Below are 23801 nucleotides of genomic sequence, written 5' to 3' on the forward strand. Positions count from 1 at the left end.
AGTGAGGGAGAACCGAGCCTTTGTCGCCCGCGATGCTGGGGCCCTGAGGTACACCGCAGCCACCTGTTGCTGGTCCTAGTAAAATCAGGGCTCGTCCGGGATTTGAACCCGGGACCTCTCGCACCCTAAGCGAGAATCATACCCCTAGACCAACGAGCCACCTCGCAGATGGGCTGTTTGTCACTTTTGGTGAGTTCAACTCGGCTCCGCCTTCGCTAGTTTGAATTGGTCCTCGTTTTCTGTACCACAAACTGTCTCCCTTTCCCGGAGTTTGCCGGGAAAAGATTTGATTCTGGTCGTCATGGAAAAGAGCAGTAGGAGGACCTTCAGCATTGCCACACCCTATGACTCCAAGTCGGAAAGTCACCGGCCGGGGTTTTTTAGTGTCCCGCTCTCCCCTCTGCCGCTGGAGAACTGAGACCACCAGCTCCCGAAGCGCCCGCCTGTCCTCCTTCCGTCCCCGCGCTGAGGGTTGCGGAGTGCAGCTGACACCCGGGCTTGGACTCCTCCCAGGCTGTCGCGGGCTCCCGTTGCTCTGGGAACTTCAGCCCCCTCCCACATCACTTACTGGAGGGACGCACCATGGCAGTCCCCTCTGAGCCCTGCCCAGCAGGGCTGCTTCAGGACCTGGGTCCTCCACCTCCAAGGCTACTCAGCCCTGGACTCCCAGCAGAAGGAGGGGCCCTACGCGCCCCTTTAGCTCCCCGCTTGGGCTCAGGGACCCACCTTCCGGAGCCCAAGCCTCGAAGCAAGCGCAGGCAGCAGCCAGATGGGTCTGGGGCAGGAGAGAGAGATTAAGAAGGAGCCAAAGGATGGAGAGCTGTTGAGGAAATTCGCAGAGCCATCCTGGGAAACACCAGTGACTGGGACCCAAGTGCCTCTGTCCACTGAGCACACTGGACACCTGGCTCCAGTGCCCAGGCCAGATCTGGCCATTCAGGTTCAGCTCCGATCTGGTCCACTGCACACTGGGCCTGTCTCCAATCCGAACCCACAGGCCCAGATCCCATCCCAGGTCTGCTGGGGGCTCCACCCATGCCCTAAAATGACCAAATAAGCAAACTGTGGTTCCTCTGGGATTTAAGCTGAAGAGAGAATAAAGTCTCCTCCCAGGGACCTTCCTCCATGGAGTGGCATTTGTGCGCTTTCTATCCTGTGGGACACGAATGGTGACTGGGCCGATGCAGAAGTGCAGAGGGGGCCAGGGCAGGCCTGAGGGACAAACACCACTGACTCCCAGGAAGACTTTAACGAAGAACTATCCCGCTGGTGGAGCCCACAGGGCTTTCCCCTTAAGCAACAGGAGTCTTAAATGTTCTGGCCACAGAAGAACAAAGCACCTGCTGCCGTGGCAGGTTACCTGGGCCACAGGGTCAGGAGAGGCCTCTCCGGGCAACCTAGTGCACCTTGGGGTTCTATGCAAGAGACCCAGCTCCATGTAGGGACTCGAGAGTCTGGAGGCATGAAAGGGGCACTCGGCACACATGGCCCCAGGCTTGAGAAGAGAAACTCAGGCCAGTTTAGGTCAGAGAGGAGGCCCCGCAGCTCTGGATCCTCACATGCCCGGGAGCTCTGGCCCCACCCTCAGCTCACCTGGTAGGGGCAGTGATCTTGGGGCAGGTGTGACTCTGGGGTTCAGATTCAGTAACACTTCTTAGCTTGGGAGGTCCCACAATTTCCACCAAAACCCTCAGTCCCCGCCTGTTTTAACCATGTCTTTTGTTTTCTGTATACTGATGCTTTGACATCTGGGACATTGCTGACCTTGGAGGGACTGCCCCTCCCAGGGTTAGCCAATTCCTAGAGATAGTAAACGACTCCTCCAAGGTGGTACATTTTAAATGCTAACCAACCAATCCAGAGCCCACAGCCCCCAAACACCTCCTTTATCCAGCTCACACGCCAGACAACACTACCTGCCCTGCTCACCCCGAGGCCCAGTACCAAACAACCGGGGCCAATCTATGGCCCGAGCTCACTGAAATTACTCAGACTAGCCGATCCTAAACCTGCTTATGCTGCCTCGTCTGTTCCTTCTATGAAACCCACAATACAGGCTCTAGCCTACTTACACACGCACACACACGCACCCCCAGACCCTGGTGCTTTCCCATATGCCCATCCACGCGTGGCGTCCTCCCTCCTCCTGGGAACTGTGAGTGACAAACTATCTTCTCAATGGCAGTCATCTCCTGATATGGTGGCCCTACCATACCGCAGTAATAAAACCTATTAAAACGCTACCGTTCTTCCAGCAGGCAGAAGTGACCAGTGCGTGAAGCGCAGTCCCCTGGACTTTCATGGTGACCACGCCCTTCGAGTCCCACACTGAGGGTGTAGAGCCTCCCCATCTTCAGTACCCGCTTTATCTTCCCTTTCGTTGCTAGTGGAAGGCGCCTCTGATAGCCCCTCGAGAAGGAAAAAAAAATGTCTGAAAACCTAGGCTTTTCCACAATTTGAACGTATAGACCTTTCACACCCAAAAGAAAACCACACGTCCAAAGTTCCATCGTCACTGGGGATCCTGCGGTAGCCTGGCACGCGGCACAGACCTGATCTCACGTCCGCGGAGACGGGCGTGGTGCGGGAGAGGTTTGCCCTCCTCTCCGGTCCGGGTCCAGGGTCCGACGCCCCGTTGTCCGGAATCCGTTGCCCCAGCGTCAGGCCTCGGGCGCACCCAGAACTCTGCAGGGGGAACTTCAGACCAGGAGACCCCCCGGGCCTGCGTGCAACCACTCAAAGCGAGGGACGGCTGGAAGGAAGGGGGTCGGCGGCGGGATCGGGTTCCAGCCATCCAAGACTCCGCCAAGCTCCGCAGCCCTCACCATCAGAGAGCGAGGGTGTCCGAAAAAAGCGGGCTCGTCCGGGATTCGGGCCCGGGACTTCTCGCACCCAAAGCTAGAATCGTGCCCCATACCAATGAGCCGCCGTGGAGACCTGACGTGTGTCACCGTGGAGAAGGGCCTGTGACATGTGTCCTTGGAGGTCTGCACGCGGCCTCGGGCCACCCGGGAGGTGTGCGCGGGGTGGGGCGGGGGGTGAGGTTTCGGTTTCGCCTCCGGGAAGCTGGCGCAGGTGCTGGCCGGGACAGGGAGCTTCCGCACGCCCCCACCCCCAGACCCGCAGAGTCAGACCCCCACCCCGAGCCACCCAGCCACGGAAACGCCGGCTCTGAGCTCGTCCGAGCAGCCCTAGCTGCCAGAGGAGGGCCAGTGACAGGGGCTGCAGCCGGCAGAGGAGGAAGAGTCTGTGTGCCTGAGTGAGCGCGGGGGTCCCTCCCTCATGGTGGGCCCCAGCCCAGAAATTTCACCCTATATGGGACCCAAGTCCAGGACCTGAGAATGAGACTCGGCCGCCGCCCAGCTGGCCCGGGCGAGCCTGGAGCAGCCCAGGTAGGGATCCCGGGTCCCGCAAAACCCCTGAGTCCCCTGTCGTCAGCCAAGCCCTGTCTTGGCCTCAGTTCAGCTCAAAAGACCCTCGCAGCTCTGGGACCCCTGATACAGGGGTCAGAGCTGGGCTCAGAGTTAATTTCTTCCCAAACGGGAGTCTGTACGAACGCTCCAAACGTTTCTTTCCTCTTTCACTGGCCAGGGACCCCGTATCTTAGGACGCTGGGAAGGAGGACGTCTCCCCGGCTTGTACCCGCGGCGAGGCTCAGCTGCTTGCCCTAAAGGGGGATGAGAGTTTAAAATGAGAGATCGTCGGTGATTTGACCCCGGAGCCTCACACTCTAATCCAGGACCACACCAAATGATATTCATCCACATGTTCTTAGGACTTCCCGCTCCCGGGAGCTTCAGGGGTCACATATACCCACCGACCTACAGCAGACAGGGAGGGGCCTGGCGGCGCCCTAGCTCCACGCGGAAGGGACCCGCGAGCTCAGACTTGCAGTACCCGGATGCAACGCGTCTAGGATCCAGGATCTATTCCCACCAATTTTAGGACGTCAAAGTCCGAGAGAACTTCCATTATCTGTAGGTAAGCCCTTCGTCTCACCTGCCCGGCTAGCTCAGTCGGTAGAGCATGAGACTCTTAATCTCAGGGTCGTGGGTTCGAGCCCCACGTTGGGCGCAGGTTTTTTTTTTTTAACACCTTATTTACAAATTCACAAGCTAGGAAAAGACGGTAGAATATACCAACAGAAAACTAAAGGGGAAAAAATTAAAATAACGTTAAAAAATAAATAAAAGAAAAAAGCCAGGTTTGCTGGTGGTTAAGGAACACTGAAGCAATGGGCCAGCCTCGAGTTTTGCCTCATAAAGGTTACATGTATGTGAAATTTACATAAACGTTCCATAAACGTACACAGAGCATTCGGGATCCTCTCTGCGGAACACTTGCCCTGAAAAGGGTTCCCCTTCTAGAGACTTCCTTGAAATCCCCGCAACCAGGGCAGTGGCTATTGAGGCCGAGTCAAGCAGTGTCGCCCCACGGAGCGCTGGAATCCACTACTTAGGAGGAGTCTCAGCTCTACCACCTGAGCAAAGAGGACAATGGACGACTGGAGGTGGATTTTCGCTCCGGAGCAGGGACCTACATGGGACCCCCATCTGGGTTCGGGAGTGCTCCCCACTCCACACCACGACTCTCCCTTCCCCTAACACTGTGTCCCCACCCCTCCCTCCTTTCTAAACTAGAAAACAAATTGTTGATCCTGGGCTTCTGGCCAGCTTGATGTCTGTTGCCAAGAGAAGTCCCTGGAGGAAGAAGGGACTTGCTACTCCCTGTTTGTTTCTTGTTTCTGTAGTCTCCCCCAGCCTCACTTTTTTTATCCACGCAGCAACAGTTCATTCCAGAAATCGCAGCTGAACCCACTCTGAAGTTTGTCCAACACCCACAAAACCAGCCTCGTCCCCAGCCCTATCAGTGGTAGATGCTTTCTGCCTTTTCAACTGCCTTGTTAACAATTCTTTGTACTTATTTAATAATGTTCATATTAAAAATTCAATTAAAATAGCTGATGGTTTTTCTGACTGCTGGTTGGACCCTGGTTTGGTTACAGATTTGGGCTTGAATGCAGCGCTGAGCTCCTTGCCAAGGGAACATGAGATGCTAGGGCATGCAAGGGCATCAAGATGGAGCAATGCATGACCAGGTTGGTTATGACGAAGTGTGGACTGAAGCAACTGGACCCGGGGACCAGTGGCTGCTGCATTTGACTGTAGCAGTGCAGATGACTACATGGACTTTCATCAGCCCATGGCATGGAATGGATTCTTCTGAAGACACTTGTTTGCTTACAGAAAGAAAATGACAAGGTCAAGCCTTTAAGTTTTTAGCCTAAGTCATGTCCAGAGACCCAAGGATATTTTGTAGCAATCATAAAATAATCTTATAGCCACAGGGCTACTATTGTTAAAAAATCAAGCACATAATTTAATTATGCATGTCATGGAATGTCAGTGTAAATTGAATTCACAGCCTCAGGAAATCTTTCATGTGCAAGATAAAGCATTGATTAGGAAGAAGTGAGACAAAGGCTTGAGGACATCAGGGTAGATTCAGACAAAGTTGAGAATCTTGAGTCTGAGTCACGTTCAGCCTCCCTTGCCATCAAAAGCAGCCTGTAGTGGGTTGTCAGAACTTACTAACATTGGTGTCACTAAAGTTGATATACAGCCCCCCACTGATAAATTTGACTGGAAAGAAAAAAAGAGAAAGAAAAAAAGAAGGAAGGAAAGAAAGCAAGAGAGAGAGAGAGAGAGAGAGAGAGAAAGCCTGTCCTCTGGTATCTGCAGAAATTAGCCTTCCGTGGCGTGACTATCCTCTAGTAATCTCACCTGGAGCAGTTGTCTTGCAAGGGGATGCCAGCTCTCCTCAAAACCTACACCCACCACCCCTTGTTAGCACTTGACCTATAACTAGGGTCAGACCTCAGCATGCTGCAGGAAGCAAGTACCTTGGAGGAAGCAGCTTATACCAAAAAAAAAAAAAAAAAGTAAGTTTTGATACTTTATGCTGGGAGAAACCTGGGGGATATGTGTGGGAGTGCGGTTATAATGTTAGAGTAAGGAGGATGGGATATGATGTTTGTATCTGCTGAATTTACCGATCTGGGTGCATTTTCCAAAAAGCCTGTGTTTAATATGTTTTCTCGTGCAGCTGAACGTGGCCCTACCACATTTCTGGGTTGGTTGGCTGAAAACTGAATTCATTGGTGGCCTAGTTTAATAAGAGTGAGATGCCAGAACGTCCCTAGCATCTTGTAGAGAAAGGAACCCAAAGATTTCAAGCGCTAGAAATGTCGAAGTGCATGTATCCTGTATGAAGTGCACACTCACCACCCCACTGAGAAGGCCCGGAGGACACGCCCTTTACTAAGGCATTCAGAAAAAATTGGCCAGGGCACCGCCAGTATCCTTACTTAGCTCTGCGGTGGCCATCCTCTGCAGGGGCGTATGAATGTGGAAGATAATGCCATTAAGATGAGGTCCCTGACCGCAGTGGGGATGATGGGGTCCAGGATGTTTGGGGAAGTGGGAGAAGCCAGGCCACAGCTGGAAAAACAGGAGAGCCTCATTCATGGTTTTTTTGAGACAGAGTCTCGCTCTGTTGCCTGGGCTAGAGTGCCGTGGCGTCAGCCTAGCTCACAGCAACCTCAAACTCCTGGGCTCAAGCAATCCTCCTGCCTCAGCCTCCAGAGTAGCTGGGACTACAGGCATGCGCCACCATGCCCGGCTAATTTTTTCTATATATTTTTAGTTGTCCATATAATTTCTTTCTTTCTTTCTTTTTTTTTTTTTTTTTGAGACAGAGTCTCGCTCTGTTGCCCGGGCTAGAGTGCTGTGGTGTCAGCCTAGCTCACAGCAACCTCAAACTGTCCAGATCATTTCTTTCTATTTTTAATAGAGACGGGGTCTCACTCTTGCTCAGGCTGCTCATTCAGGGGTTTTAAAGGCAAAGGAGAACCATGTTTTTCGTAAATATGACAAAATTCCAGCGGTGGTCCCCTGGGGGGCACATGGAATGGGAAGCTTCTGGGTTTACTTTATGCCATATCCTGTAGTTTGGGAAAGTTTTACCTCAAGGATGAAGTCATGTATTGCATGGATTTTTTAAAAAGAATACTATGGACTATTTCAAACGTGCATTAAAACAGAGAAAATAGTATAATGTGCCCTCATGTCCTCCATTACACCACATCTACTCCTGAATGAGTTTGGACCTTTACATCCATTCGGCCCATTGATTTTAAAGCAACCAGTTGTCCTGTAATTGAATTTCTAAATAATTGTGTGTGCTTATAAAAAGTAAGGATTTTCTAAAAAATACATGAACCCACACAATACAATTAACACACATAGAAAGGTAAACAATTATTTCTTTATATCAAGTAGAATGGATGGTTCCTAAAATAGTATGAAAAGCTCACTCTTTTTTGAAAGCTGAAAACGTGCACACCTTATCTGAAGATAATCTTTGACTTCTAATTACAGCTGTGTTCAGAAACCCTCCCAAGCTCCTTAACTGGCTTGGTTCTACACCTCCTCTGTAGGGAGTGTGCCACGTTCTACTTTTTCCTAGTGAAGGGCCTAAAATGCTACTTTTCGTACCCCGGGTGGGACTCGAACCCACAATCCCTGGCTTAGGAGGCCAATGCCTTATCCATTAGGCCACCGGGGCTGACAAGCATTACTATCTGACGGACTTAACCCACTCTCTTCGTCACCTCCCCGAGCTTCCTGCACATCCTACGGCAGCATCCTGATTTGTATCCGGCCCCTGAACGTCAGTTTTTGTCCGCGCTCCCGCTCCCACTAGGATCTCGCCCTCTATTGAGCATCCTCCCTTCCCGGAGAGACCACGCACGTGCAGAAGGAGCTGAAAGGCATTTAAAGTCAACTTTTAGCTCGGCTGGGTGGCCTAGGGGTACGAGCTTCGCTTAGGGCGCGAGAGGTCAGTGGATCAAACCCCCCACGAGCCCTGTACTGTAGCTCACCTTTCAGGAGAGAATCCGGGTGCTGGGATAACTAGATAATGAGCCTGTGGAAAGGGGCGCAGTGTGCGCTCTCTGCGATGGGCAGTTCCCCATCCGGAAAGCCGCGCGCTTGGCCTAGTGGACTGCCGGTCCTCGTCCTCCTTCCCATTGTCTCCTAGAACAAGACACTGCTCCGTGGCCTGAGGTCTCTTACTTAATAATGACCCTCCAGATCTATTCTGTACATCCCGGGCTGGCTCACTCAGAGTCTTAGAGTCACCACGTTCGGTATTTACTTTCCTGCCACAACATGTGTGTGGTTTTCCTTGTTTAAAATTTGTATTTTAATGCAGATTTTCACCTTGTATTTATAAACTCTTAGTAAACCACTAAAACATCACAAAAACGTTAAAGAAGAACACTCCGCACGACCAGCGCCCGCCGACCGGAGTAAGTGCCCCAGGTGCCACTTCCCGCAGCCTTTACTCCACCGGAACACGCTCGGCGCGACGCTGCTCGGCACCTGGATTATTGGCACCTGGATTTTTCCGCTTAACCGCATCTCTTTGGAGAGAACTCGGGTTCAGCAGATAGAGACATTTTTTCCGGGTGAAATGTTAACTAAATCCTGGACATAATCTTTCCTACATTAAAATTTTAAATATGCATTTAACTAGTCATTCAAAGGAACTCTCTCACTGCAAGAAATCTAATCCATTAGGTTTTGTTTTACATTTTAAACTGTGGATATACATTTTGCATACATACATATGTGGAACATTTGCCATTTTAACCATTTTCAAGCGTACAATTCAGTGCCATTAATTACATTCACAATATTGTGCAATCATTACCACTATTTACAAAATTTTTCATCACAATAATCTAGTGGATTTTGAAATGCATATGTCCTTTGACCCCCTCGCCCTTGGGGCAACACCCCACCGCAAGCAACCCCAACCACGCGTCTGTCACAGTTGTCACCTTCTGAACCCTAGTTCGTGTAGCCAATCCCCTAATGGGCTCCCGGGACTCGCGGTCTCTGGCCTCCGGGTCCGCGATCCGCCTATGTCCGGCCAGCGTCGGACCCTGCAGTACCCAAGGGGTCGCCCCCGCTGCAGTACTGGCCCTGGGTCCCGATCTTTGAGATTGCAGGAGAGGGGAGGAATCGGAGGAGTACCAGGGTGGTGCGGGGTTTGGAGGTGGAGCAGCCGAAGTGTCCTAGGTCCATACAGGGCGCAGTACTGAGACAAGAAAAATTTTAAATGGGGTTCAGGGTGGGGGAAAAAAAAAAAGTCAAGCCCAGCAGCGACCACGAAGGGACTCGAACCCCCAATCTTCTGATCCGGAATCAGACGCCTTATCCATTAGGCCACGCGGCCCTGCGCCTGTGTGCTCTGCAGCTTTCTCCATAAAGCCTTCTCAGGCGCCTGCGCAGTGTGCCCTAGTGTTCATGTTTAGGATGAAGCGGAATCCGGCCTCTTGGGAACCCGCGAGGGCGGGTCTCCAAACTGGTCCACGGCGCCCGGCATTGCGGGGGCCGCTCGGAGGAAACCGCCGCCGCGAGCCGGAGGCTGCGAGTTCGAGCCCTGGCGAGCCCGCCCGCAGTAGGCCCCTCCCGCGCCCTTTGGGACCTCTTCCCGCACTTGCCGCTAGCCTGCCTCGGGCCGGGAGCTGCCCACGGTGCCCCCAAACGCTGCCCGTGTCTTCCCCGGTGAGCCTGCAATGGTCTGCTGCAGAGGCGTTCGGCCCCACCCTTGGCTCTTAGCTCCTGGAAGGCAGAGGCCGCGCCTCCGCGTTTCCATGGCCCATCGTGGGGTGGGGCGGCGCGGGCTCGCGTGCACAGGGACACAGCTGGGAGAGAAATATGGCCTCTAGGCTGCCCCTTCCCGGGACCCCTTCCCCCCGGGGACGCTCCCCGGACCTCCAACCTAGCCCAGCCCGTGTTGGGTTCTTTAGTCCCGGGCGCTGGGCTCCGGACCCAGCCTGGGCCGGGGCTCCCTGGCCGTCTGGCCTCTGGTTCCCAGGGGCACAGTTGCGCCCTTAGGAAGTGCCAGGTACTTTACATACACCATCTCCCCTTTTTCGCACGTCCCTGAGAGCAGGCCCTGTTCCAGAGCACAGCATGAACAGATATTTATTGCCTGCCAGCTAGTGCCAGCCCCGTGCTGCCAGGCCCCATTTACAGATGAGCAGACAGAGTGGACCGGGTCGATGGTGACGCTGGGGTTTGGCCGCCCTCTCAGCACGCTCCAGGTGGCTGTGGGGCCCTCATGCCTGCAGGCAGAGCCGGCGCCTGAGCGAGCTGCGGATTTCCAGGCAGGTCTTGCGAAGCTCGTCGCAGTCGGGGCCCAGCACGTCCTGCTCACACACTCGCCTGTTGACCTGAGAGGACCACACCCAGCCTGTGCCCAGGGCTTCAGGCCCTGCAGGGCTCAGCCTGGCACCCAAGGTACATCCCCTGGCTGGGTGCATCATAAGGCCTAAAATTTCAAGGGCTGCCTTGACATCTTTGAGCCTCTCAGGGCACCAAAGGCCTAAGCGTGAGTCCCCAGCTCTCACCAGACCTGCCCCCTCACCCCACCCAGTTCCTCTATCAGCCAAGCCAGCTGCTCCCCACCTGCTCCTCAACCTAACCTGCTTCGGTTCCCTGCAAGCCCTCGGCAATATCCAAACAAACCCATCACATCCTCCCCTAGGAACAGGGGAATCCACGTGCTTTCCACAGGCCCTGCTGGTTGACTCGGCTCTGAGTGCCCCCCGCATGTGGCCCTGCATGGCCCTCGGTACCTTCCCCGACCCTAGACTTTAGTATATGTGACTAACAACTGCTGTTGATTGCATCTGTCCAGTGTCCTGCCTTTGGTCATCTCACACTATTGAGGGCGGGGATCCCTCCTTCACCAGTGGAGCTAATGGGCACCAGGCCTGGGGAAAAGGACAAATCCTGCCCCTCGGCCTTTGTCACCCCCCTTCCCCCAACACACCTCAGTCAGCAGCTCCAGGAGGTCTCCCCCTGGCTTGGCTCTGAGGACCTCCACCAGCGTCTGGATAAAGTCTGAGCCCTTCTCATCCCGATAGGCCACATAGCCTAAGTCAGGGGACCAGGGCCAGAGCGTCAGACTCAGGCCCTGACCCTCTGCCTCCATATCCCCAGGGGCCTACTGTGCTGGACATGGGGGGCAGCAAGCAGGCAGGGCCCCAGGGAGCAGGCAAGAGAACACGGCAGGCAGCAGTGACTTGTTGCATCTGGTACACGCTGTTGCTAGATATTTTCAGAGTGAGAAGGCTAGATTCACTACTGAACAATATTTACTGTGGACCTACTATGTGCCAGGCATGGAGCAGGGCCTTGGGGAAAATAGATCGGCCCTGCCCTCATGAAACTTACAGCCTGGAGGAAACAGTGCACATAAAGTGCTTGGCAGAGCCGGTACTGAATGGTGCCTCGTTACTATTACACTAAACAAGTCATGGAAGGAAGGTGGCTTAACTGCAGCTGGACTGGTGCCTCTGTACCCCAACACTAAGCCCTAGCTGCCCTGCATGCCACTCCAGATTTTAGGCCAGGAAGCTGGGCCCTGTGTAATCATGGGCTTCCTGATGACTCATCTTCTTACCCTCGGCAGCTGCATAGACCGTCAGGATGTCTGCTTGGTCAGAGCTGCCTGGAGGGGAGCCCTTGGAGGCGCTTCCTGTGAGAAGAACCATGTCCATTCACCAGCATCCTGGGACTCCGCAAGCCCCAGGGGCTCCCCATCTCTGGCTTAAGGCACAGGGCAGTGGAAACAGTGCAGGGCATGAAAGACAGATGCAAGTTCAAAGCTCAGCCCTGCCACTTACCAGCCATGTGACCTCAGAAAAGCTATTGCACCTTGCTGACTTCCAGGGTTGTCACAAGGCTCAAATAGGGGAAGATGCTCCCACTTCTCCAAGGCCCTTGTAGTGTAGGAAGACTACTTCCCATCGTCTCGGCAAAGAGAGGACGGAGGTGGCAGGAGGACCTCAGTTCAGAGCCCTAGAAATGCTCTTGGGACAGTTCCCACCACCAGCCCTGCCCACATCCAGGCTCTGGAAGAAAGGCAGAACCCACCCTGGGCATCAGCATAGATCTGGAGGACATCTGCGTGGGAAGGGATGGCGGGAGGTGCCTGCAGCCAGCGCCAGTACCAGGGGAGAGCTGTGGGCCTCACACCAGCGTCCCTGTTCCCTGGGGAAGGAGAGAGGCAGACAGCTTCACTCGGGGGATACCAGGCGTTGCCTCTGAGTGTCCAGACCCCGTGTGAACAGTAGGGTCAGGCAAGAGCCCAGGTGCCAGAGCTCCGGGGCAGGCCTGCCAGGCCAGGAACATTCACAGCACTGAATGACAAGTGCTGAGGGTTAAGGGCTCAAGTTTGTGGACTTGACCTCTGAAAGGATGGGAGAAGGGGTAGGGAAGGGTGGGCACCCAGGCTCCCTGCAGGAGGTAGACAGCAAGTCCTAGGAGGCTGTGGGCTGGCTGAGGAAATGGGTCGGAGGAGCGGGCTGGGGTGCCGCTCACCCCCGCGGCAGGCCTGCAGCAGGAAGATCTTGGGGCAGCCCCACAGTGCCTGGCATTGGCTCAGCTCCCGCTCCAGTGCCTCTGGGTGCACCTCTTGCCAGTCAGCCCCCATCAGCTGCCCCCGTGGCCCCCCATGGGCCATCAGGGCCACGAGGGCACAGCTCACAGGGCCACTGCGGGTGTCCAGCTGCTCCCGGAACTGGGCCAGCTCCTCCTGGAAAGCCTGGGGTAGAGACAAGGTTGAGGCCTGGGCCAAGGCCACCGCCCCCCCAGCCCCTGCTTGTCTTTTGCAGGGCGATGAAGTTTCCTCGGCCCCTGCCCTCTGACCTCTGACCTCCTGCCAGTGGCAGGCCCAGGGAGGAAGTTCTTTTCTAACCCCTGCTGCAAGGCCTGGCCTGGCCCCATTGGAGGTGACATGGTCTGGATTCCTGGAGGGAAGGGGGGCTGGGGAGTGTCAAGGAAGGGAACCAAGGCCTCAAAGCCAAAGCTCTGAGCTGAGGACAGAGAAGCAGCCAACATGGGAGGCCATGGACACTGGGCTTCCAGAGGCAGGGAAGTGACTGCCCAATGCATGCAGCAGGGGGGATTGGGGCTAGACTTGCAGGTGCACTTCCCGCCAGTGATGAAGAGAGGCCCAGGAGAATCCCCTGAGCCCTTCTTTCAGGGCACCAGTGGAAGTTCTGGGCTTCTCTTCACCTGGGCTGTAGGGTCCGTCCTCAGGGTGATCTCGAAGCCCAGGGCCTGGCACAGCCCCCTCAGTGCCTCCACGTCATGCTGGGCCCCAGGCCGGTCTTGGATCACAGCCAGGAAGAGGGCAGCCCTGGCCCTGGACAGGTCGTAGCAAGTGCTGGGGCCAGGTGCTGGCTACAGAAGGGGTTAAGGCAAATTCTAAGTGGTCTGAGGGGACTCCCACCTCTCACCTCCCCGCCTGGGTCTCCCTTAGCCTCTGTCCCACTTGAAACCGTGGCCACATGATTGGAACCCACCCCACTCCCTCACCTCAGGCATCCAGGGCTCCACGCCTCCCAGGCACAGTGTCCCCCGCAAGGAGCTCCGGAGGGTGGGGCAGTAGCTGCCCCCTGTGGACTCTTCAGCCACCCTGCAGAAGAGCTGGGAGGGTGGGGCCCGAGGGCACCTCAGGGGCTGCTCCCTGGGGGAGCAGAGAGGGGTGCAACCCAGGCGGTCTTTCCTGGCGTCGGGGAAAGACTCCGCAAGGCTCATGGCTACTAAGTCTCTTCAGGGTCACTGCCAGGACAGAGGCAGGAGACGCAAAGGGGGCAGGGCAGCATGGCCCCAGGCAACACATCAGTACCAGTTTAGGCTCAAGCTCACGGACTTCCTTGGGCATGGATGGGCACAAGTGGACAGTGGCCATACCATTAACCCCCACCTGGTATCAGCACGCACAGAGGTGGGGATGCTCCCTAGAGCAGGGCAGGGCTGGTGAGGGACGGCTCATGGGATGGACACTGCCTGCAAGGGCCACCAGGCCTGGGAGAGCCGTGGAGCTGAGCTGGAGCCCACACGCCTCACCTCCAGGGCCACACAGGGGCCGCCCAGCTGCCCAGTGAGACCGTCAGCCCTCGGTACCAGACTTGAACCATTCCCAGTCCCAGCCTCCGGTGTCCCACCAGTCTAACAGGGCAGATGGTCACTGTCTGCATGAGTGTGAAAAGGGGTGGCCCGAAGTACAGGTGCAAGGAAAGGCATTGCTGACATCCTGGAAGGGACTGTGTAAGGCTGGCAGGACAACACGGAGGGCCTGCCAAGCAGAGGGAACCGCCTGGGCAAAGGCATGGAGTTGGGAGGCAGTCTGCGGTGTCTGGGGCATCTGGGTGAGTTGACAGGGGGGTTCTGAGATGGGGGTGGGGCTGAGGCCCTAAGGCTGACACCACAGGTGCAGACAATAAAGGTTTGTAGAAGGAACGGGAGGGGGCATGTGAATGACTCTAACTGTAAGTGGCTCAAGCAGGAGAGCACAGCGGAGCCAGGGGACAACAGGGCCAGCCCTCCTCCCTGGGACAACCCCTCCGGAACCTCCACCTCTGTCAGCAGCTGCACCAGAGACCAGTGAGGAAAGCGGCTGCAGAGTTCTTTCAAGCCAGCCAGGAAGGCTCCGGGCTCCGGGGTGGCTGGGTGGAGAAGCAGCGCGTTGGCTTGGGGGATCCCCGCTCTCCTGCCCAGCCCTCACCCTGTTCTGCTGTCCAGAACTGGGCTCCCTGCCCTGTTCACTCACCCCCAGGGCCACTGGAGAGCAGCAAGAAGACTTTGGGGCAGCCCCGCAGGGCCTCACAGCGGCTCAGCTCCCGCACCAGCTGCTGTGGCTGCCTCAGCTGCCCGCTGGGGGCCATCAAGGCCACTAGGGCACAGCCCACAGGGCCCCCATGAGCATCCAGCCACTCCCGGAACCAAACCAGCTCCTCAAGGAAGCCCTAGGGGCAAGAGGAAAGGCCTGGCCAGAGTCCGGGGAAGCTCCCCGTGGGGCTGGGAGCTGGGCTTGGAGGGGAGGGGAGGGAAGGAGAGGAGAGGGCTCACCTGGACTGAAGCCTCCCTCCTCTCGCAGCGGTCAAAGCCCAGGGCCTGGAACACGCTCTCCAGGGCAGCAACTGCAGCAGCAGACACCCCAGGGCTGCTGAGTGTCAGGGCCACCCTTGGACCCTGTACGCTGTACTTTCCCTGGGGAGGCAAGGCCAGGGCTGGGCTGGGCTGGGGTTCAGCTGGGTGTCGGGAGCAGGCTGGGCCAGGCGGGGCCTCCCACTACCTTTCTCCCCAGGCTGTCTCGAGCATCTGCCATCTGCGCAGCCACCCGCAGGGTCCCAGCCACCAGGAAGGCCATGGGGCCAGGTGGGCTTCCTCTGAGCACCGAGCACCAAGCACTGAGCTCCTAGCGCCCTGGGTCCTAACCTTTGCCCTCTCACCACACCGACTGTATCAGCTGTTTATGAGCTGAGCTGTACTCTGCCCTCCTCCCCTGGAAGCCTGGGTCCCAGTCCCCAGCCCCATCTCCGTTCCCTGGCTCCAGCCGGTGACTTCCTGGCTGGCACTGACGCGCCCCCACCTGAGCCAGGAACCTGTGCCCAATCCTATTCTTAGCTCCTGGCCCACGCTCCTATCTGATCTTGTTACGCCCCAGTGTCTCCCTTCAGAGCCAGCCACAGCACCAGAAAAGTCCTTGTAATGCTCCCACCTCCCCCGCATGCACCCATACAACAGTACCAAGCCCCTAGAGGTAAAAATAGCCAACTGGAAACAGCCCTGTCCACAGCAAGACCTCGTTGGGTTCAGTCCCAGTGACCCCCACATGATATGTGTTGAATGGAGGGCTGGCTGAGGAAGGGCCTGGGGGTAGAGAGGCAAGCACACACAGACTAGCTACCAAGGGACAGGAACATCTTGTCTCCACCTGCCCCACCTCCCCTCCAGCGGCCCCACAGGAGGGATAAGCAAGGCTGGAAGGAGGCTTGGACTTCAGGGACCACTGGCTCTGACCACACCCCACACTCCGTGCAGGCCACAGCCTGTTGCCCAGGCAGGGCGTGAGGGTAGGCCTGTGGCTTGTCAGCCCACTTCCCCAAGGGACACAGTGCAAGGCGACACTGAGTTCTAGATCCCCAACGAGGAGCACAGGTACCTGACAGCGCCTCCAAAACCCTTCCTCATCACACCAGTGCAGGGAGAGGAGTGGCCTGGCAAAGACCCCAGTCCTGCTGGGCTCCCCATTCTCCTGCCAGGGCATGGAGGGTGTCCCCAGAGCAGGCAGGCACTGGGGACACAGGGAGACAGAGTCCTGGGGCCCACAGCTGCCCCTTGGGGCCCAGCCGACCTGGGAGCCAGGGATGTGGCTCCACCTGGTGACTGCACAGCACCAGGTGCCACCAGGACTATCAGGCCAAGGGGTACAAATTCCAGGAAACACTCCCCGCCCCCCTGAGCCCCCCCCCCATCAACCTAAAGAACAGAACAGCCTGGAGGGAAGTTTCCACGTTTATTCAAACCCTGCTGGGCTGAGCATCTCTGAAAGGCCGGTGGTCTGTCCCTGTTAACGCACATCCGCAGAAGATGCAGACGGGAAACATGGAATGCAGCACTAAGGGGTCAGCGACAAAGTGCTGGGGGAGCGCCAGTGCTCAGCGCAAGCAGGCCGTGCCACTGGAGGAGTGGGCGGCCACCGGGCGCCCTGTCCTTGCTCTCCAGGGTTGGCCTCCTGTCAGTGGAATCACCACCACCCTCACCAGAATGGCAGGGGTGTGGCTCTCAGGAGAACACACTGGGGCAAGTCTGCTGGGGGAAAAGGCAGGCAGCTTCCATGGGGCCAGGACAGGGAAGAGTGACCGTGGCCTAGAAATGGGGGGTGGGGGGTCAGAAAGCCTCTGTGGCTGTACCCTAGACCCAGACTCTCATAGGTGTGGGCCAAACATCCCTCTCATTTTTATTTTTTATTATTATTTTTTTTAATTACTTTTTTTTTTTTTTTGAGGCAGAGTCCTGCTCTGTCACCCTGGCTAGAGTGCTGTGGTGTCAGCCTAGCTCACAGCAACCTCAAACTCCTGGGCTTGAGCAATCCTTCTGCCTCAGCCTCCCAAGTAGCTGGGACTACAAGCATGTGCCACTATGCCTGGCTAATTTTTTCTATATATTTTTGGTTGTCCAGATAATTTCTTTCTGTTTTTTAGTACAGACGGGGTCTCGCTCTTGCTCAGGCTGGTTTCAAACTCCTGAGCTCAAACGATCTGCTTACCTCCGCCTCCCAGAGTGCTAAGTGCTAGGATAACAGGCGTGAGCCACCGTGCCTCTCAAAGCCCAGCAGCCCCTGGAGTGATCAAAGCCAGTCCTCCACCCCCACTGGAAGGCACAGGTTGGCAAGGAAGAGGGCCCGGGCCACAACCCCACCTAAGAGGCAGGGAACAAGAAGCCACACAGCAAAATGGCCAAGGGGGTTTCTGGGAAGGGACCCCAGGCCCTCCTGCGTCCTCAAGCTACCCTGCTGCCCCTGGCAGGCTGTGCTGGGGCTCCAGGAAGCCAGGGGAGAGAGACGCTCAGAGCAGGAAGGGGAAACAGAGGGCCAGGAAGGACTTCCATTGCCTTTGAGTACTGGGCAAGCTCTGTGCGTGGGTGCCCTGGGGTCCCTCCCCGAGGTGCACAAAGGAGAATGTGACGCTGCCGGGCAGCACAGGGAACACTCGCCCTCCTGGGCGGCCTCAGGCACCGCTTGGCCGCTCAGCCCACGGGCTGGGTCATCTTGGCGTGCAGGCTCTGGTGGGCGATGAGGTGGGCGCGCTGCTTAAAGCTCTTGTCGCACTCGCCGCAGCCGAAGGGCCGCTCGCCTGTGTGCACGCGCCGGTGGTCCAGCAGGTAAGAGCGCAGCGAGAAGCTCTTGCCGCAGTCGCTGCAGCCGAAGGGCTTCTCGCCCGTGTGGATGCGCTGGTGGTCGGCCAGGTAGGCGCTGCGGCTGAAGCTCTTGCCGCACTGGGAGCAGGAGAAGGGCTTCTCGCCCGTGTGCACGCCCTGGTGGCGCACCAGGTCTGAGGAGCTGCGGAAGCTCTTGTCGCACTCCGGGCACTTGTGCGGCTTCTCGCCCGTGTGCGTGCGCTGGTGCCGCGCCAGGTCCGAGCCCCAGCGGAAGCGCTTCCCGCACTGCCCGCAGCTGTGCGGCTTCTCGGCCGCCAGGTCCCGGAACTGGCGCCGGCGCGTGGGCGGCCGCCCCCGGCGCGCACCCGCCACTCGGCCCAGGGTCGCCCTGGGCCGGTTCTCGCTCTCCCAGGCCTCGGCCTCCTCGCGGCTCCAGGACACCGTCACGTCGCCGCCTGCCTGGCCTGGCGGAGCAGTCACCACCTCCTCCAGCTGGGACCTCTCACTGTGGCTTTTGAGCCCCAAACCTGCGAGGGCGAGGAGGCACCTTCTTGAGTCCCGCTCGGTTCTGGGGCCAGAGAGGAGGGGAGGAAGAAACGCGGCCCAGGGGAAAGTTCCCCGGCTTTCGGGTCCAGGCAGCCCACGCCTCCGTTTCCTCATCTACACAATGGGCATGATGACAAACACTGCAAAGAAGCAGTTCTCAGAGAGCCTGGAGAACTCCCACCGGGCTGACCCCGTGGCTGAGGCGCCTGCTAATCATGAGCCCCGCAAGCTGTCACCTAACCCATCCCCCACCTTCCCCACGCAGGTGCAACGTCTCACTCCGAACTCTGAACTCTGGCTATTCAAACTCCAACACAGAAGAGATTCAGGTGATTTTGTAAATTGTCCCAACTGTCGGTGTGGGAAACTGAGGAACCAGGTGGCTCCTGTGGTTCCCCTCACCACACAGGATCTAGCTCTCCAAACTCGAAGGCACAAAACCCATGTGGATGGAGCAGGGAGGGGAGGGCCCCTCATGGACCTGGCTAAGGATCGGGTGGAAGGAAGACTAGGATTCCAGCAAGACTTGGCGGAGGGTGGCCTGTCTAGACCCCCAGGTCCCTTGAGCGCTTACCCGGGGCAGTGTTCCGGGAGTTCTCCCGCTTTATGTCCCAGAAGAGATCCCTCTGAGCAGGGTCCAGGGTGCCCCATTCTTCCTGGGAGAAATAGAATGGGATGTCTCCCAGTGCCACAGGTCCCTAGAGGGGGCGAGAAGACCGGGCTGAGGGTCACCTTGCTCAGGCCTCTCAGCAGCCGTGGGCAGGTACAGGATGGGTTGGATGGAAAGGCCTTGACCAGAAGGCCAGGCTCAGAGAGGACAAAGGGACTGGCAACTCACCTGGACCCCAGAGGCAAAGCAGGTGTCCGTCGTCTCTCTGGCATGACCCTCTTTAAGAAGAGCAGGCAGCTGGGCTGAAGGAAAACAAAGGAGCCTCAAAAAGGCCAGCCCAGGCCTGAGACTCAGACCACACGGTGTCCCCGGCACAAGCACACGGGCACATACTTTTGGGCTTCACCGGCTGGAAAGACCCGGCCTGCTACCCTTAGGGCAACACCAGTGAAGGTGCCAGGCCCCTGCCCAGCCCCCTGCTGCCTACAGGGACAGGCTTACTCACCATCAAGGCCGTGCTGCTCCTGGGGTACAGGTGCCTGGCTCCGTGTCCCCGCCACAGATTGCTGAACTGCGGCCTCAGGTTCCACCTTCTCTGAGGGCACATCCTGTGCAGGAACCACAACATGCTCATCAGCACCGAGACCAGACCGGGGGAGACAGAGTTTAATCCCTGGGAAGGAGACACAGGACAAGTCCCTCAGGATGCTGGGGTGTGGGGAAGGAGAGCAACATGGAGCCCAGGAAAGCCCAGAGAATGTGGCACCAGGCCGTGCTGTGTGCTCAAGGACACTCCCTGATCAATCACAACGCAAAAACCAGCTGCCAAAGGCCAAAGTCACCGCCACTCAGCAAGGGCAGAACCCCACACCCTGGACACTCATTAGCATCACCCCAGATGCTTCCAGTGTCAAGGACCCAACACCCCACAAGACAGCAGGTGCCCATGGACAGCTCCACCTTCTTACCCCCCTCTGGTGCTCTACCTGTCCACATCGCTGTGTCCCCAGGACCTGGCCTAGAGCAGAACATGAATAAACGTCTGTAGAACGCACATGAACTAAAACCTCCTTTCCGGACCATTCCCAGTTTGGTCCTACTGCTGCCCTCCAAAACCACCAAAAAGAAACACTTTGCTCTGCATCTTTCCAAAAGGCAACCTGTATACACACTCCCTCAGGCTCTGTGTCTTCCCGTGAGCCCCTGGAAACCCATCTCTAAGGAGATGGCCACCTCTCTTCAGCTCAGGTACCATCCAGGTGCCCTGGGTGCAGGGGGCCCCTCACCTGTGGCCAGGATTTCGCTGGCTGCTTCTGTAGGTCCTCCGCCAAGGCGACAGCTTCCTCGCCACTCCTTGGGCACTGCTCTCGCACCCAGCCCTGTATATCCCCCGGCAGCACCGTCAGGAACTGCTCCAGCACCAGAAGCTCCAGGATCTGCTCCTTGGTGTGCAGCTCAGGCCGCAGCCAGCGCCAGCAGAGCTCCCAGAGCTGGCTGAAGGCCTCATGAGGCCCATGCACATCCCCGTAGCAGAACTGCCGAAAGCGCTGGCGGCAGGCCTCGGAATCCCTGCTGTCATCTTGCTGGGCAGATTCCTGCTCCCAGGAGGAATCCTCCACCTTCACGATCAGAAGCCCTTCTCCCTCCCCAGGGGCCTGGTCCTGGCGCTCCAGGGAGGCTGCCATTCCCCTGGCCTAAGGCTCAGGGCTGGTGGGCCTCAACCTGGGCCCCAGAGCCTGTCCTTTCAGTCTCCCAGAGGGATCCCCTGTGGCGACTGGGCTGGCATTTGGATGTGCACTCCTGGAGAAAGAACAGAATTGCAGGATTGGGGGGTCGGGTGGAATACATGAAGAAACACCAGCCTGAAGTGCCATCTGGGGACTGCAGTACTCATCCTTTTGTGGCCCTGAAGCCTTTTTTAGGCTTTCCTACAATGCCTTGCAGCACCACCTGCCTACTGATGGGAGCGTATTTATAATCTCTGTTTATACCACTTAATGTAAACATTCATATGTTTTATGACAGAAATTTTAACATACTTGTTCAGTTTATAAAAATTCACCAAGCTATACTTACAATGTGGTTTTCTGTATGTACGTTATACTTCAATTAAAAAAGTTAATGTGTTTGATTATGGAGTGTTGCTGCAGATCGCTCTGGAGGTATTACTTGATATACCATATGTGCACTGTATTCTCTTTCTCAAATTTGAAAATTTCTGAATTCCAGAATACATCTGGCCTTGGTGTGGGGGAGGGAGGATGTCAGAGAAGGGCTCGCACACATCATCCAAAGCCATTTATGCAAAGATATATGCGAATGTATGACACACATTTGTAATTTACAATGTTAACTCTTCCAGTGGTTCTGAGAAGTGTACTTTGGAATTTTGGGGGGTTTCTTTTGTTTCAACTATAAAAGTAATACAAACCATCATAACAAAAAAGAGGGGACATTTAAACAATATAGAAGTATATAAAACAGAAACTCTCCCTTCCTCAACGCAGTTACACCCCCTAATTAACATTCTGACATATGAAGTCCCTCCCAGACAGGAGTGGAGAACCTGCCAAGGCTACATGTGGCCCTTTAGATCCCCAAGTGCAGCCCCTCTACCAATCCAAACTTCACAGAATCCCTTAAAAGAATTTATTCTGTAAAATTTGGATTCAGTCAAAAGGCGGCACTCAAGGATCCAGAAAACCACAAGTGGCCCCAAAGGCCATGTTTTTACTAAAAATGTTATTCATAAAAACAAAGAAAAAAATGTGCTTGATATGTTTTTACATAAATGAGATCTTACTATTTTGTCATTTGCTTTTCCCACCCAGCAGTGGTTCATTAGCGACACCATGAGCTTCCCGGTACGGATGCGCTGCAGTTTCCCAACGAACGAATACCCGAGTGATGCATGCAAGTTTCCAGTTCTCTATTTCACACTAAGCACTTTATTTATTCTGCTGCTCAGACCCCTGGGAGATACGCACGCCATTCTCATCCTCCAGTGACCGAGAAAGAGTTTCCTTGGAGAAGACAAGGACTCACCAGGGTCGCTCAGCAGGACGCGGCAGGCGGGAACGCTGACCCGGCGGGAGCCCCGCGCTGTCCCCCGCAGCCTCGCCTGCGCGGAGCTGAGGGAGCGGCGTCACGCAGGGGTGTCTGCCCAGGGATCTAGCCGGCAAAAGGGTGCAGGAACGACCTGGCACTTCCCAGAGGTGCGCGCCCCCTCCGGCCTCCACCTCAGGGCGCCGGCCCCGGCCACCTGAGCCCCGTGCTAGACCTCCGGAGCTCGGCGGCCCGCTTAGCCGGTCCCCGCCCCTCTCCCACGGCAGTCCAGGCGTTCGCAGTTCCGCCGCCAGGTTCTGGTGCCGGAAGTCCGCGCGCAGCTTGCCGGGGAACTACACCGCGCATGCGTCCCGGCAAGCATTTGGAACTACATTCCCACAAAACCGTTCGTCAATTAAGGCTGACCAATGAACGTGAAGACTTCTTAGGCTGGCCAATCAGAATGCAGCTACGCCAAATGCGCCATACTCATACTGCTTGATGAACCGCCGGGGTCTGACACTTCATTCTCTGTGAATTCCTCCGTCTCTGTTTTTCTTTCACATTTTTCTGTGCCTCTGGCTCCTAGACGGCAAAATGGGGAAGCCAAGGCTGGCCTGACGAGCGGAGACGGCGCCTGGCTCAGCTACGAATGGGGCGCTCGCTCCGCCGGAAAGGATGTACCGCGTGGACTCTTCCGCTTTCTTTCCGCTCCAGCCAGTGGGTCAAGGGCCGAGAGGCCACGGGGCGGGAGCTGGAGCTCGGGCCAGGGAGACTAGTTTCCAGCCTCGTTGGTCCCGCTTCTCCGTGGAGCTTCTTGTTAAATGCAGTTCAGTGAGGGGCGCGGGGCAGCCGCGGCGACACTCCTTCCCTGTGTCGCTCAGCAGGTCGCGGCTGTCGGGACGCTGAGCTGGGCTGAGTCCCGCGGTCTTCTGCCTGCAGCTTCGTCTCCGCGGAACTGAGAGGAACGACAGGGTCCTGGGTCCCGGAGGGATCCGGAGCAAGCCACGTCCAGGAATCTCCCTTCTATACACAGTAAGACCCACTCCCACCTTCTCCACGCCTTGACCCGAACAAGGTCTCAGGCTCCAGATCGTTTTCTGAAATGGAAAGAGCTAGCTTGTTTTGCTTTGATTATGCACGTATCAAATGCTTGGAAAAGAAAATTAAGAGATATTGGCAAATTATGAAGGTATCTCTTTTTCTTGCTATCCATAAGGCTAGCTCCTTTACTCTCTGCTCACGTCACCCCCTCAAAGAGGCCTTCCCTAACCCTCTGTCTTATTTTTCTTCCTAACGTTTATCACTATCTGATATTATATATTTGTGTAGTATTAATATTTGTCTCCCACTACTCGACGATAATTAGTTCCCTGAAGGCAGACACCTTTTACTGCCCTACCCCCAGCACATAGAATTGTGTCTGGCACATGGTAGGTGCTCAGTAATATTTGAATGAATGAAGGTAAAACACATTCCTTTAGCCCAACGTGGTGGCACATGCCTGTAGTCCCAGCTACTCGGAAGGCTGAAGCAGGAGGATCACTTAAGCCCAGGAATCTGAGCTCGCAGTGAGCTATGATAACGCCACTGCACTCTACCCGGGCAACACAGTGAGACTCCTGTCTAAAAAAAAAAAATTCCTCATACAACCATCTAGAAATAAGCACAATAAATATTTTAGTCTGTTTTTACAGTTCTATGTCTATGAATATATTTAGAATATGAATCAAGAATCACTCTATAATTAATGTTCTGTTGACTTAGTAGTATATCAGGGATATCTTTCC

General features: G+C 56.1%; 2 protein-coding genes and 4 non-coding genes across 8 annotated transcripts; 1 reads left to right on the top strand and 5 right to left on the bottom strand.

Annotated features, from left to right (window-relative positions):
* Nucleotides 1-87: 87 nt before the first annotated feature.
* Nucleotides 88-159, bottom strand: TRNAP-AGG (transfer RNA proline (anticodon AGG)). Its single transcript has one exon. It is a non-coding gene; the product is annotated as a tRNA-Pro (tRNA).
* Nucleotides 160-4001: 3842 nt separating this feature from the next.
* TRNAK-CUU (transfer RNA lysine (anticodon CUU)) lies at nucleotides 4002-4074 on the top strand. Its single transcript has one exon. It is a non-coding gene; the product is annotated as a tRNA-Lys (tRNA).
* Nucleotides 4075-7553: 3479 nt separating this feature from the next.
* TRNAR-CCU (transfer RNA arginine (anticodon CCU)) lies at nucleotides 7554-7626 on the bottom strand. The gene has a single exon. It is a non-coding gene; the product is annotated as a tRNA-Arg (tRNA).
* A 1258-nt stretch (nucleotides 7627-8884) lies between these two features.
* On the bottom strand, nucleotides 8885-15364 carry LOC138394723 (caspase-14-like). 2 transcript variants are annotated; one of them, XM_069487022.1, is made up of 11 exons: nucleotides 15223-15364; nucleotides 14997-15137; nucleotides 14698-14893; nucleotides 14505-14593; nucleotides 13461-13571; nucleotides 13158-13325; nucleotides 12462-12684; nucleotides 12015-12131; nucleotides 11542-11616; nucleotides 10909-11012; nucleotides 8885-10306 (listed from the first exon to the last, which is right to left on the bottom strand). In XM_069487022.1, exons 1-11 carry the CDS (start codon nucleotides 15295-15297, stop codon nucleotides 10193-10195), a joined length of 1413 nt encoding a protein of 470 aa, XP_069343123.1. In that variant the 5' UTR covers nucleotides 15298-15364; the 3' UTR covers nucleotides 8885-10192. The 2 variants fall into 2 exon arrangements, 1 of the variants encoding a protein (XP_069343123.1); XR_011235320.1 differs by lacking the exons at nucleotides 8885-10306; nucleotides 10909-11012 and having other exon boundaries at nucleotides 11559-11616; nucleotides 11765-12131.
* On the bottom strand, nucleotides 9231-9303 carry TRNAR-CCG (transfer RNA arginine (anticodon CCG)). The gene has a single exon. It is a non-coding gene; the product is annotated as a tRNA-Arg (tRNA).
* Nucleotides 15365-16945: 1581 nt separating the features above from the next.
* On the bottom strand, nucleotides 16946-22297 carry ZNF213 (zinc finger protein 213). Of its 2 annotated transcripts, none has more exons than XM_069486238.1 (6): nucleotides 22012-22297; nucleotides 20253-20766; nucleotides 19472-19574; nucleotides 19195-19268; nucleotides 18931-19012; nucleotides 16946-18337 (listed from the first exon to the last, which is right to left on the bottom strand). In XM_069486238.1, exons 2-6 carry the CDS (start codon nucleotides 20649-20651, stop codon nucleotides 17679-17681), a joined length of 1317 nt encoding a protein of 438 aa, XP_069342339.1. In that variant the 5' UTR covers nucleotides 20652-20766; nucleotides 22012-22297; the 3' UTR covers nucleotides 16946-17678. The 2 variants fall into 2 exon arrangements, with proteins under 2 accessions (XP_069342339.1, XP_069342338.1); XM_069486237.1 differs by having other exon boundaries at nucleotides 18931-19054.
* Between the last annotated feature and the right edge of the window lie 1504 nt (nucleotides 22298-23801).

Source organism: Eulemur rufifrons, chromosome 14, assembly GCF_041146395.1.
Source record: "Eulemur rufifrons isolate Redbay chromosome 14, OSU_ERuf_1, whole genome shotgun sequence".
Lineage (NCBI taxonomy): Eukaryota > Metazoa > Chordata > Mammalia > Primates > Lemuridae > Eulemur > Eulemur rufifrons.

Excerpts from the sequence above, each read along its gene's own strand:
- LOC138394723 (XM_069487022.1), bottom strand. The coding sequence starts at position 15,297 with ATGGCCTTCCTGGTGGCTGGGACCCTGCGGGTGGCTGCGCAGATGGCA. Across the intron at positions 15,138-15,222 it reads GAGACAGCCTGGGGAGAAAG|GGAAAGTACAGCGTACAGGG; the intron begins GTAGTGGGAGGC and ends TTGCCTCCCCAG. Across the intron at positions 10,307-10,908 it reads TCCTGGAGCTGCTGACTGAG|GTCAACAGGCGAGTGTGTGA; the intron begins GTGTGTTGGGGG and ends TGGTCCTCTCAG.
- ZNF213 (XM_069486237.1), bottom strand. The coding sequence starts at position 20,651 with ATGGCAGCCTCCCTGGAGCGCCAGGACCAGGCCCCTGGGGAGGGAGAA. Across the intron at positions 19,269-19,471 it reads GGAGCAGCACGGCCTTGATG|CCCAGCTGCCTGCTCTTCTT; the intron begins GTGAGTAAGCCT and ends GTTTTCCTTCAG. Across the intron at positions 18,338-18,930 it reads CTCCCGGAACACTGCCCCGG|GTTTGGGGCTCAAAAGCCAC; the intron begins GTAAGCGCTCAA and ends TCGCCCTCGCAG.